The sequence below is a fragment of the Diadema setosum genome, chromosome 5 (assembly GCF_964275005.1).
Source record: "Diadema setosum chromosome 5, eeDiaSeto1, whole genome shotgun sequence".
Taxonomy (NCBI): Eukaryota; Metazoa; Echinodermata; class Echinoidea; order Diadematoida; family Diadematidae; genus Diadema; species Diadema setosum.
In genome coordinates, this window is record NC_092689.1 from 216980 (window position 1) to 230895 (window position 13916).

At 39.5% G+C, this 13916-nt stretch overlaps 1 protein-coding gene across 1 annotated transcript in view; it reads left to right on the forward strand.

The window, feature by feature from the left end:
• Positions 1–2600: 2600 nt before the first annotated feature.
• Positions 2601–13916, forward strand: part of LOC140228969 (cryptochrome-1-like) — a 51332-nt gene continuing 40016 nt past the window's right edge. The window contains exons 1-3 of the mRNA XM_072309227.1: positions 2601–2764; positions 6432–6571; positions 7827–7969. Of these exons, the coding sequence (XP_072165328.1) occupies positions 2635–2764; positions 6432–6571; positions 7827–7969 (413 nt within the window). The 5' untranslated portion in view covers positions 2601–2634. The remainder of the gene's footprint in view (positions 2765–6431; positions 6572–7826; positions 7970–13916) is intronic.

Sequence of the window (13916 nt, forward strand, 5' to 3'; positions counted from 1 at the left end):
TTATTCAACTTTTACCTGACTTTGGAGACCCAGTCACAAGTACATACATGCGGTATACAAAATACAGCTGTAGTTTAGGTTGTGAAATGTGATTTGTGTGTGATGTGCAAGTGTGTGTCATTGCATTTCAATCCTGGATCATTACCAGTAATTATACATTATTTGGACTTAAGATTTAGACATTGGGCTATGCATACACTGTAACTACAACTCGGCAGTTTTCAAAATTCACCAGTGATCACCAAAGTCTTGAAAACATTGTTGTTTTCATAATTATCAAAATTGGAAGCATTATACATATTCATAGACTCGAGAAAAAGACCAAAGATACATGTATCCTCACACAACTTTATCTTGGAACATCACTTCAGATAACAATGTGACACATGACTCTACATCCACCCGTAGGACCTACAGGGTATATTCTTTGGGCTTCAAATATGGACTGACTAGTGTCATTGCATTCAAAACATACATATGTACATGTACATATACCTGTAATGCAAAAGAAAAAACAAAACAAAAAGCTCATATTAGAGAATTGTATTTTATGCTTGGTGTGATGTGATGCAAGCTTGTGTTGTGAGATTTGCAGACCTTGTGCTTGTTGATGTCAGGCAAATATCTAATGTTCGTATAGGTAGAGGGAGTGGACATCTTAACCACTCTGGTTGTGCATTTTATGATCTACCCATGTAAAAACAAAAATTATAATAATGAAAAAATGAAAGATGAAAAATGAAATAAATTTTTTTTAAAAATATGAAAATACATATAAAGGGTTATTAACATTTGTTCTTTCATCTTGTGTTGCATGAGGCAATCTATAGTCAGTGTTGTGTACCACATACACTGTACGTGTATTCTGATGATATATACATGCATGACAGTATGCAGCATGTAGAGAAAAAAAAATCCTGTGCCCTTGTTTCTGAAATCAGGGTCATGTGGGAGGGTACTTGCTTTCAGGTTACTCACTGAAAAACATGGAGTACTTGTATTAATGCTGAAATGCACTCCCTTGTTCTGTATTGTGACAATCAATGCATTATGTTGATGGTCAAAATTTTTCATTTCAAGTAAATAGTTTACCTTTTTGGAACTAGAAGCAACTTGTACATACAATTGTACATGTACATGTAACCAAGGAGGTCATACCTCCTTGATGTAACCATTACTTGTATGTTCTAAAATTTGTAAACATTTTTGCGGTACTGGTAACTCAAATAACTTGACATAATTTTACGTTTCGAGTATTGCAAAAGCTCTTAATGAGGGATTGAATTATAAGTGAGTTGCAGTTAGAACAAGGAATGATCCAGTCCTTAGCCTTTAAACAAAACAAAGCAAAACAAAGCAAAAAGAAAGGTCATTGTCTTGAAATTGGTATGAAGGTAATGAGCCCAGTGTTTTTAGCTCGTGGGGCCTAAATTGTACATTTTCATCTTCTTCTGGGATACCCCATGATGAATTCTCACTAAACTTAGCAGGTACAAAATGTAGCCTCCTTAGTTGGATAGAATCTCAATTCCTTCATATGGGCACCATGCCCCACTGAGGGGGCCCCAAGGGGGGCCCAACACATCCCCCAGTAAGGAATCTTTAAAAATTTTCTCTTGAACCATGAGCTAAGTTAAAGAGGAAATCCAGTCCAAATTTATGTTAGTCTGCCAAATTTTGTGACAAAATTGCTCATTGATGTGAAAATTAGGCCAAAGTTGGTTCCCTCCATAACCCCCACCCCCACCCTTCCCCATCACATGTCCCAGGATCTGCTTGTGAAAATTTCTGAGTTTTCAGTAGAAAGAAAATTCTCTGGAATATTCATTTGTTAAAAACTTATTCTATTCCCTCTCATCTAATCTTCTTTTTTCTTAATCAGCCCTTATTAGAAAATATGTGAGTTTCAGAGGAAAAAAATAAAAAACACTGCATGCTGCGCATGTTGAAGAAATTATACGTGTTCACAACACAAATGTTACAATTTTCACTTAAAATTTTGGAGTACATGTACACTGTACTTGTATACTATGTACAACGTGCATACTGTATGTACTCCAATATGTACATGTACCATTAAATGTCTCTTTATTACACACTCACTCAGAATGGTAAACATGCTACAGCCATGAACAGCATGCATGTGACCTGTAAAACAAGAAAAATGTACTGGTCTGCTTTGGCATGGGGCAATCTGTGTGATGTAATGAAGGATCAAAGCTGAGGAGCCATTACTAGACCTTCAGGTGCATGTATTTGGGGCTGCAAGAAATAAAAGTAATTTTTGCAGCTGACTGCCAATTTCTTCTTGCAGTCTCATTACAGCAATTTTCAAGATAATTACAGTCGTATTTTTTCACTTTTATGGTCAGTTTAAAAGTAATGATGATGATAATGTTAATTGTCATTTACAATAACTCATGAAAATGATGATAGTGATTTGGAAAACTATTACCATGATTATTGTTTTCTTGTTTATAGTGATGATTAATATTGAGCTTTATTTCATTCTCTATAGACCCAAAGACCGGTGACTACACAACACATTATATACAACATATGCATTTGTTTTCTTTGTTTTTTTTTTCCATCCCAGGTTTATTACCCATCAATTTTACAACTGCAGAAGACAAAATGCCTGGTGGAGCTACTATTCATTGGTTTCGTCTTGGTCTACGTCTCCATGACAACCCAGCCCTTTTGGAGGGAATGACATTAGGGAGCGAGTTTTATCCTGTCTTCATTTTTGATGGAGAAGTGGCAGGTACAGTTTGGGTTTTACAAATGTGTTTGTACAACTGTATTAGCTTCATGTAAAGGCATTGATCCATATCAGCTCAGTATTTATCAAAGTCACTGTGTATGTTCAGACTTGGGGCTTCAACCTGCAGAAGGTTATAAATACAACTCCAGCTGTTAGAGTCCAGAAAGGCAAGGTCTATCGGAGATCGCAACTTCTCAGGTCCAAGAAGGCAAAAAGGGAGATATGAGTTATCATTTTTGTCGAGCTCACCAGAGGTGAGGGGAGACTAAGGGATCGCCTACGATGTCTGTCCGTCCAATGTCCGTCCGTCCATCGTCCATCCATCGTCCGGCTGGTAAATGTCCCTTGGGGAGTTGAAGGTTACCACAAGGTCAAAGGTCATAGTCGGGGTCAATGAACTTCCGGGAGTTAGAGAAACATTAATTTCTTCTACACAAATGAGCAAGACACATTTTGGCATTTGCCTTGTTTCAACCTATTATATCTAAGAAGGTGAGGTATACAAAATCTTGTCTCCTCACTTTGGCAAACTTAGATCTTGTCATCTTATTTCCGTGTGTCCGTAAAGGCAAGAAGACAAAATGAGATGTTGAGAGAATGAGATCTTACATCGCACTTCTCCCTTTTTTAGACCCAGGAAGTCAAAAGACAAGATCTCGCAACTTGCCTTCTCTTCTTCTTGGATTCAAGAAGTCGAGATGTGATCACTTAAATGGATGGCACAGTATTGAAGGGGATGAAAATCGGGCTTTAACTTTTTTGCGAGATTCCAAGAGAATACTTATGAAATAGGACAGAGCATACCATTTTAAGAGGAATTCAAAGTTTATAGCTGTAACATCCAAAAACAAAGTAAAACAAAACAATTGTAATAAAATGTGGGTCCACACTTTATTAGGATCACTCTGTTTTGGATATCTCAGCCATTTCAGAATCAATTTTCATCAAATAAACTTTGAAATCCTCATGGAATTACATGCTCTTTCATATTTCATATGAGGTTTCTCACTATCTCACCTAAAAATGATGAAAACCTGAAGTTAAAGGGTGTGTACAGTTCTGGTCGAGGTGAGGATTTAGCTTTTAACGTTTTGCGAGATAGTCAGAAACCACTCTGTGAGATGTCAAAGAGCATGCAATTCTAAGGGATATCAAAAGTTTATTTGATGAAAATCGGTTTTGAAATGGCTGAGATATTAAAAAACAAGAGAAACAAAGAGATCCTAATAAAAGGGGTGGCCTGTAGTCTTTTATTATTATCACTTTTTTAGATATCACAGCCATTTGAAAACCAATTTTCATCAAATATACATTGAATCCTTCTTAAAATTACATGCTCTTTCATATTTCATAAGAGGTTTCTCATTATCTCACTTAGGAATGTAAAAAAACATGAATCCCCACCTCAACCAGTAATGTACAGCCCCTTTAAGACTCAACCAAAACTATATGATCCCTTTAACTTCTTACCTTCTTTGACACAAGAATTCATGGAGACAAGATCTTACATGTATGTACAATGTAGGCATCCCATGAAGATCTTAGGACAGATTGAGATAACATATTGATACAATGGGCCATATCTATGTATAAAAGTTAGCAATTGCTTGCAGGCAATTGCTTCAAGTACAAGCACAAGCTTGTCAAGCAAAAGGTCTAGCTCAAGCAATTGCTTATAAAATCTGTATACTTGAGCTATTGCTTGTGCAATCATACCCTACCACTCCTGCAGAACTTTGGTCTTTATACGTAATATGGATATAAAAATGATGCATAAAAGAGAACACTCCAGTTAAGCAAAGGCTCAAGCTCATTTAACAGAGCTTGGAAAATCGTAAGTAATTGCTAGCAAGAATGAGCAAGAGGTTTGTTTTATGCATACATTTTTAAGTAAACATTTGGTCTCTAGGCCATTGCTTGCGGGCAGCAGGCAATAAGCCAGTTCGGGGTTCCACTTTGAGCATGAGCAGAAAAAGGTCATTTGTACCAGCAGAGAATGTCGGTTTTTAAATTCACTGAGATAAGCATCTGTAATGCATATGATTATTCAAGTAATCCTTGTATTAAAGTGGTGCTTGCCATCACATCCACCTGGCAGCAAAAGCAGTATTTGGCAATATCAATAGAAGATCGTCATTACATTCAATGCAAAATAAATGGATGTTTTCCGAAGTGTCAATTGATGGATCATTCTGATCACCTGGTCTACGCTAGTACATCCTTTGTTTGAACATGACTGATGAATTCCATGAATTGTTACATTGGGCAAGCTAATGCATTCTGTTGCTTGAAGACTAGTGGAGTGCCTAATCAACTGAAAAAGAAGAAAGGTCATTTGTACCCAGCTGTACATGAGCTAACCCCGAACTGACTTATTGCTTGTGCCTGCTAGCAAATTCAGCTTTTGCTCACAAGCAATTGCTTGATTGTATGCTTACGGATTCAAGCAAAAGCCTAGCACAAGCGATTGCTAGTTTTTATGTATACAGCACAATATACTGTATGTAACTCACTGCTTTAACCCTAACCCTAACCTGAGCCAAAGGGGAAGGGAGTGGGACAAAACCCCAGATCAGGGACTCTTGAGCAGTCTTCTTTTCGACCTCGTTTACAGTGTGGGGCTGGGCTCGGCCGCGGCTGAGCCGCGGCCAAGCCCAGCCTCAATTGCGCGGCCGAGCCTCGCAATTTTGTCCGTTTACACTGCTGGGCTCGGCCGCGCTTTTGATTCAAACCTTTCAATATTTTGTCGTAGTGGCGCTCTGCTTGTAAACAAACGCAATTTGATATAGTCTGGTTTTCAGACCCTTTGCCAACTGGATTCCGTGGCAACGAAGTTGCCGTTCGGGCAAAGGCCTTTGCCGATGGAAAAATCCTTTGCAGGACAAAACCACCTTAAACTATACTAGCTTTCGACGTTGAGGGGGTTAATATCCTGAATAGCAAAATAGTAAGGGCAGAGGGTTTGGAAGCCAGACTAAAATTGGCCGCGCATTTGGCCCAGTTTGCGTTTACACTGAGAAAAGGCCGGGCTCGGCTGCGGCTCGGCCATGGCCGAGACCACCTCCAGAGCGTGGCCAAATGCATGGCCAATTTTGGCCTCGCATTTGGCCTTTTGCGCGTTTACACTGAAATGAAGGAAGGCTCGGCCGCGGCTCGGCCACGGCCGAGCCTCGCACTGTAAACGGGGTCTTGTAGAACCAGAAGTTATCAACTTTACAGTGTAGTGCTATGAGTTAGATTGATGACTGTAGTTGCATGTTTGTTCAATGGCAGATCTAGGAGTGGGCAAGGGAAAAGCAAATTGTGTGTGACAAGTGTTTGCCATGAAAAACTAAACCTTTTACACTGTAGATCTCTAAACTCAGTAGATTAGACAACCGCCTCACCCCCCCCCCCCCAAAAAAGAAAAAAAGATGTACATATAGTGTCATAGTAAAGTATTAAAAGGCTATACTCTTAAGATTCAACAATATAAAAAAGCTGCTATTAAATATCTTTTCTTTAATTTTGAGCTACATATTTAAACAACTCACTGTTCATATTGCTTGTGTTTTGAATGCTATAGTCTTAGTCTAAATTGGTAACAGTTAGTGCCAACTTTTTTATCATGCCATATTATTGAACTTGGCATCATTTACAACTTTGTTTACAATATATTTCATTGTAGGCACCAAGACATCAGGTTTCAACCGCTGGAGATTTCTGCATGACAGCTTGGAAGATCTCGACCAACAGTTCAAAAATCATGGAGGAAGACTGTTTGTGTTCAAAGGAGACCCTTGTGACATCTTTCGAGAGTTATTTGTTGTGAGTTTGCGACTTTGCTTTGTAAAGATAAAAGGTATTAAAAAACCCACAAAATTATATGTAGGCAAACTAGCAAGGCAGAAATAAAATAATACCCTTACATTTTTACAGATGTGCTGTAGTGCATCATATTCTTGTCATGCTTCACAATGATGGTACATGAATTCATATCTAATAAAAGCAGAGGCACACACTATTACTTTTAAAGCTTTAACAAATAACTATATGCTAGTTATCATGCAACCTTCTGTCTGCCATCACAATCAGAAGATTAAGATATTTATCTTCTTTTTCTTTTTTTTTCTTTTTTTCTTTTTTTTTTTTGGTGGGGATAAAGGGAAACCAAGATATTCAGACGTTATTTGTAACCCTGCATCACAAAACCAACAAAAAGTTGCTAGACATGAATTTTTAGCTAAGGGCAGATTCTGGAAGAGCAGACTCTAAACTGTAAAATAATGTATAACTCAATTCAAATGAACTCCCCTAACCTACCTAAATACTGGAAGGAAAGCACACACTCTGGATTGGTGTGAACTAAAAGAAAAGAGGCTCTGAAGTACACTGTCTATTCAAGTGCTTAATCTTTACCAAGCCATGCTAGCTGTGCTATGAAAGTGACAAAACACAGGATGTAAACCACCGGAGCAACAACAATGAATTGATTATCAGATTAAGCTGAAATTGAGCATGTTCTATTAACACATTCTGCCCATGATTAATGCTAACTTTCAAAGCAGTAGCATCATCCTTTCAAAAGTTATTAGTGTTGAAAGTAAGAGTGTGCAAAGGAATTCAAGAAATGAAAAGCGGCCTCTAAGACATACCTCATCATTCTTCTCTCCCCCAAAAATGGGTTGTAGAAAGACTGCTAAAGACACACTTTTCCATTGATATTAAGATCCCAAACTGAAGAATAATGTAGAAGAAGGATAGCTCTTTCAGAAAATATGAAAAACTGAAGATTGACTTGTTTGAACCGTTTAACCTTTTTTTGAGTCCTCACATAAAATCAAGGGGTGTGACTTTTTGTATGATTTGTGATGCAAGGTCACATATTCAGAACTCACAGATCCTCTTTGATAAAGTACTCTGTTGAAATAGTATGATTATTTCAACTGTAATTGTGCATAGGAGAACTGAATATCATTTGTTCAGTCCAAGGGAATATTACATGTACATATGTTGGACATGAATGCATGTTTGCATTGTCATTTCTAATGGTCACCCTGGATTTCAATTTCATTCATAATAGGAATGGGGTATCAAGTACCTAACTTTTGAAAATGACCCCGAGCCCATTTGGGCAGAACGAGACAACCGGGTGCGAGCACTCTGTGAGGAGATGGGCGTGGAATGGATTGAGCGTATATCACACACACTATGGAATCCTGAGATGTGAGTTGTATAATAAAGAACATGCTTTCATGCATTTGTTAGTTATTCATTTTTGACAGTTTCCTGCATTTATTTACATTTTTTTAAGTCATATTGAAGCAGATATATTTAGGGAATAAAGTCATGACTGTGAACTCTAGGAAACTAGAGGATTTTCAGACGCCGTTTACAGTGCGGGGCTGGGCCGAGCCGCGGCCAAGCCGCGGCCGAGCCCAGCCTCAATTGCGAGGCCGGGCCCCGCAATTTTGTCCGTTTACACTGCCGGGGTCAGGCCGCGCTTTTGATTCAAACCTTTCAATATTTTGTCGTAGTGGCGCTCTGCTTGTAAACAAATGCAATTTGGTATTGTCTGGTTTTCAGACCCTTTGCCAAATGAATTCCGTGGCGACGAAGTCGCAGTTCGGGCAAAGGCCTTTGCCGAAGGAAAGAATCCTTTGCAGGACAAAACCACCTTAAACTATACTTGTTTTCAACGTTGAGGGGGTTAATATCCTGAATAGCGAAAGATACAGGCAGAGGGTTTGGTAGCCAGACTAAAATTGGCCGCGCGATTGGCCGCGCATTTGGCCCAGTTTGCGTTTACACCAAGAAAAGGCCGGGCTCGGCCGCGGCTCGGCCACGGCCGAGACCACTTCCAGAGCGAGGCCAAATGCGAGGCTAATTTTGGCCTCGCATTTGGCCTTTTGCGCGTTTACACTGAAGCGGGGCTGGGCACGGCCGCGGCCGAGCCTCGCACTGTAAACGGGGTCTAAGTTATACCAAGGAGGTTCAAGAGAACGGAGTCACAACTGTCTTATTTGGTTTGCTGGATGTTCGATGCCGCCACTCAAAAATATTTGAAACATGTGCCAAACAGGATCTGCCATATTTCTTTGTGATGGTAATTACTTTTTGTTATCCCGTCTTATAAAATGTAGGTTGTACTGACACGAGGACACGCGAATAGAAATTGGGCAAAAAATACAGTAACTGAAATAAAGATGAAAATTACTCGACTGGGCATACCCGGGCACTAATCTGACATATCTATCAATGAAGAATTGTACTTGAAGATTATTCCATATTAGTTTTATTTGCGGAAATGAAGTGGAAAAGTGATAAAACCGGCTTTCGAGGATGGTACAGTTTCAAACATTTTCACATGATACAGCTCTGATTTACACTTTTGCACAAAGTTCTGGATGGGATCGGCTTTTGTTTTACATGCTTTATCATTAAGTGAAATTTCATTTCATTTAATAAATAAATAAGCAAAATATGGCCAATATTATGTTAATGTTCAAAATAATATCTTCAGATTGCTCAGCAAGACGGCGGCATCGAACATCGATCATCAAAGGCACAAATGCACCTGTGCAATTCTTTTGTACATCAATAGAAATCTGACAACTGTTTGAATAATTACAGCCAGTTGGAACTCCAACTCTTAAACCTCCTTGGTTATACTGAGTACAGAGTTTCAGAATTTGTCGTGACTGGGACCCCGTTTACAGTGTGAGGCTCGGCCGCGGCCGAGCCCGCCTTCATTTCAGTGTAAACGCGCAAAAGGCCAAATGCGGGGCCAAAATTGGCCGCGCATTTGCCCACGCTCTGGAGGTGGTCTTGGCCGAGCCGCGGCCGAGCCCGGCCTTTTTTTTCAGTGTAAATGCAAACTGGGCCAAATGCGCGGCCAAGTTTAGTCTGGCTTCCAAACCCTCTGCCCGTACTATTTCGCTATTCAGGATATTAACCCCCTCAACGTCGAAAACTAGTGTAGTTTAAGGTGGTTTTGTCCTGCACAGGATTTTTCTTTCGGCAAAGGCCTTTGCCCAAATGGCTTGCCACGGAATCCAGTTGGCAAAGGGTCTGAAAACCAGACTATACCAAATTGCGTTTGTTTACAAGCTGAGCGCCACTTCGACAAAATAATGAAAGGTTTGAATTAAAAGCGCGGCCGAGCCAGGCAGTGTAAACGGACAAAATTGCGGGGCTTGGCCCCGCAATTGAGGCTGGGCTTGGCCGTGGCTCGGCCCAGCCCCGCACTGTAAACGGGGTCTGGGATGAGGAATAATGTTTTCAAAATATATAGAAAATTGCAATGAACAAGGATGATGACATGGCAGCCTCTCCACCATAAGAATGCATGAGTTGGGACACAAGGAAGAAGAACAAAAGAAAGCATGCATAGATTCTACACAGGTGAATTTGTCAAGCAAGCAGTATTGTAATGGAATTACACTGCTACATTTCTGAAATATGTGAGGCTCCTACATTGTATGTCATCAACACTCTTCAGTGTAGTTTGTTTAAGATTTTCAGATTATTGGTTTCTCTGCTCAAGGGCCACAATAACTTCCACAAGCCTATACATGGAGCTGTTGATTTATGTACTTTATGATGTAAAAGTATGAAAATTATCTCGAATGCCCCTTTAAGAGCATTGTCTGAGTGAGACATTCAAAGCTTTTGTAATATAGGAATAGTTGTCTCCATGCATCATGTTAAAAAACAGCTGTGTGAAACAATAGGCGTTTTCACATCAGCCCGATGTTTCGAAAAAGCGCGCTATTTTCTGACGTGGGAAATTAACCCGATCACGAAATAGCGGGCTATTTGATAATGTGAACTCAAATTAGCGCGCTAATTGTATCGCTCTGATCGAGAAAATTTCTCGAGTCCAACTCGGGAAATTTCTGAAATAGCGGGATAGTAGCGCGCTATTTAATAATGTGAAAACGACTCAAGAAATTAGCGCGATGCATCCCATCATGCGTAGCGTGTGTGACCCAATCGATTGAGGCAAATTGCACACAAATCATGAGGAATTTTTGAGAAGGCACACACATTACTGATGCTGTTTGCACATACTCAGCTGTCGAATAAGCTCGAAAAAAATTTGGGCTAATTCTCTTCGGGCTGATGTGAATAAGTAATGAAATAGCGCGCTAATTCGCAATCGCGAAAAATATTTCGAGCTTGGATTTTTATCGGGCTTATGTGAAAACGCCTAATGTGTCAAATATCTTGGCTGGGCCTGATAACGGTGAAGAAGAGAGATGAGAATTAACACATGAAAGCGAAAGCACACAATATTTTCAAGTACAGCTAGAACGTATTTTGTGATACACTATTACTGTAATTCTGAGGCATGCTATGTCCTTGCAAATACTGAATACGCTGTTATTTTCGCGAATGACGAGGCCGTAGACATTTTCGCGAGATGTTGTTTTCGTGAATTGACGCCGACTCTTACATTAATGCACTATTAACAGGGCGCGTGGAGACATTTTCGCGTGTTGTTAAATTCAACTGTGATCCAACTGTGATTCGCGAAATTCGCCAAAATCAAACCCTCGCGAAAATAACAGTGTATACAGTATTGCAATGTCAGCTCAGCAATGAGAGCTTTCTGATCAACAAGGGGGCCACCACTTCTTTCATTTTTTGTCAAATTATGATTTCAGGCCCAGGAAGCGCAGCTTGACAGCATGACTTCAGACTAGTGTTTCTTGTGTGTACTATTGTGGAAGCTGGTGTACTGCCAAGTGTTTGGGTGCAAACATAACACCAACAAAACCTTTCAAAAGAATTGTTTTTTCCCTGATATAGGATCACAAGAAAGACCAGAGGTTTGTGGAAAATGACTCATCACTGAAAATTCATTTCTGTGTAATATTATCAAACCCATCCAAAATAAAGTTGCAGGCAGTGACCACTTTTGTGATGGGGATTACACAATGCAAGTCATTTTTGTCAAGCCCACTGGAGGTGAGGGGAGACTAAGGGATTGCCCGAGGCGTCTGTCCGTCGTCCGTCCGTCATCCGTCCGTCGTCTGTCCGTAACGCTACAAAAACTTGAATAACTCTCTACGGAGGGCTTCAATTTCAATTGAACTTGGAGGAAAGAGTGGTTGTACAAAGTTACACATTTTGCCAAACATGAAGGTCACCTCAAGGTCACAGGCAGGGGTCAATGAACTTTAGGGCCCAATGTTAAGTTTTTATGGCGCATTTCGATTATGGCTCATAACTTTTGATGTATATGTCCTTTGTGACCAAACTTGGATGGTAGATGTCCCTTGGGGAGATAAAGTGCACAAGGTCAAAGGTTACAGACAGGGGTCAACAAACTTTGAGGGCCCAATGTTAATTTTTTACGGCGCATTTTGATTATGGCTCAAAACTTTTGATCCATATGTCTGTTTGTGACCAAATTTGGATGGTAGATGTCCCTTGAGGAGTTCAAGGTCACCACAAGGTCAAAGCTCACTCACAGGGGTCAACGAACTTTTAGGACCCAATATTAAGTTTTTACGGCGCATTTTGATTATGGCTCATAACTTTTGATTCCATATGTCTGTTTGTGACCAAACTTGGCTGGTAAATGTCCCTTGGGGAGTTGAAGGTCACCACAAGGTCAAAGGTCATAGGCAGGTCAATGAACTTCTTGGAGTTAGAAAAACAATTTCTTCTACGTGAATGGGCAAGACACATTTTGGCACTTGCCTTGTCTGAGCTAATCGGTGTTCCTGCCAACCAGCACTAGGGTATAAAAAGGTAACCAAGAGGTGACACAGTATGTTAGCAATCATCTTTTATCATGTAGAAGTAAAGAAAAATGTTCAAAAAGGAGGACTGTGTAGCACAGAGAATTAACCATTCACGAGAAAGAAAGGTTATGTTTTGACTTCGGTGCACAGATATCTTGTATGTGCGTGGCATTACCATGTGGATTGTTGTTTGTGTGTTGGTCTGAGTGAAATTAGGCCCATTTTGACTGCCCAGACAGTAACTGCTCATAAAATCACAGTTTGATTGCTATACCCTTTGTTTTTTTTTATTTCTGTAAAACATGATTTATTTGCGACATGAAAATTTTGCGAATTGGAGCTGACGGCCTTTCTCGCAGCATGAAATTTTTCGCGAGTTGCCACTGGCATGCAGTGCATATTGTCGCAAGATTAAAATGCATGTGAACATTCCTCGTTTTACAGTATATTCTGAGTATGTTTTTGCAATCCATTTGCACAGGTATACATATGTCACTTGCAGTCAAATCTGACACCTGCTCTGGAAAAAAAAAAAACCCTAAGCTTATCAGTAAATGTGACTTTGCATTAACAGCCCAAAAATTTCACAATAGAGAATTCAGAAAGCAAAATTTTGACCAGAATAAAATAGGAATGCACTGTTGAAAAATGGGCTGAAATTGTGAGTGGAAAATAGGAAACCATGCTCTCTAACAGACAAAATGATCTTTATCATATTATGAGTACTCATCTTGTCATAGATATTCTATGTTGATCCCTAATTGGTACCTTCAGACAGCTCTACATGTATACTGCTTATTCTGAAGTATATTCATAAATATATAAGAATCATGATGTCATACATTGTACAACTCAATTTCATTCATAAACTTGTCAGAAACACACATGAATTCATGCTAACTGTCTCTCAGGAACGTATTACGGCTCTACAGCCTTTGTTACCAAGACACCTAATTGAATGAAATTTAAAATTGGTCAGTGTACCGAAGGCCCCATGCTTCCAGATAAGCCACATACAATTTACATACAAGTACGTATTACAGTATGGAGATCACAGTCCGCATGCAGCAGATGTGCATATATTATGTATGTGGCCCAAGATACAAACTTAATCCACCCCTTAATGCTGGAACCTGGTATATACCCAGTTCCCTCGACATCAACTCATACACATGTACGCGTAGTTGAAAACCGGGTATACCAGGTTCCCAAAATGTACACAATCTGTGTCTTGCATTTGTAGTGTTAATTCAAGTTGTTGCAGTTTATTTTCAATACAAGAAATTTTCTTACTCAGTTTAATAATACTGAGTAGAAAAATCAATTGTATTAATAAGATTAGAGTTTCTGCTACCAATATCTGTTCTTTTTCTCTCTCAGAATTACATGTATTTTTGCATAATTATCCTCAAATTCTA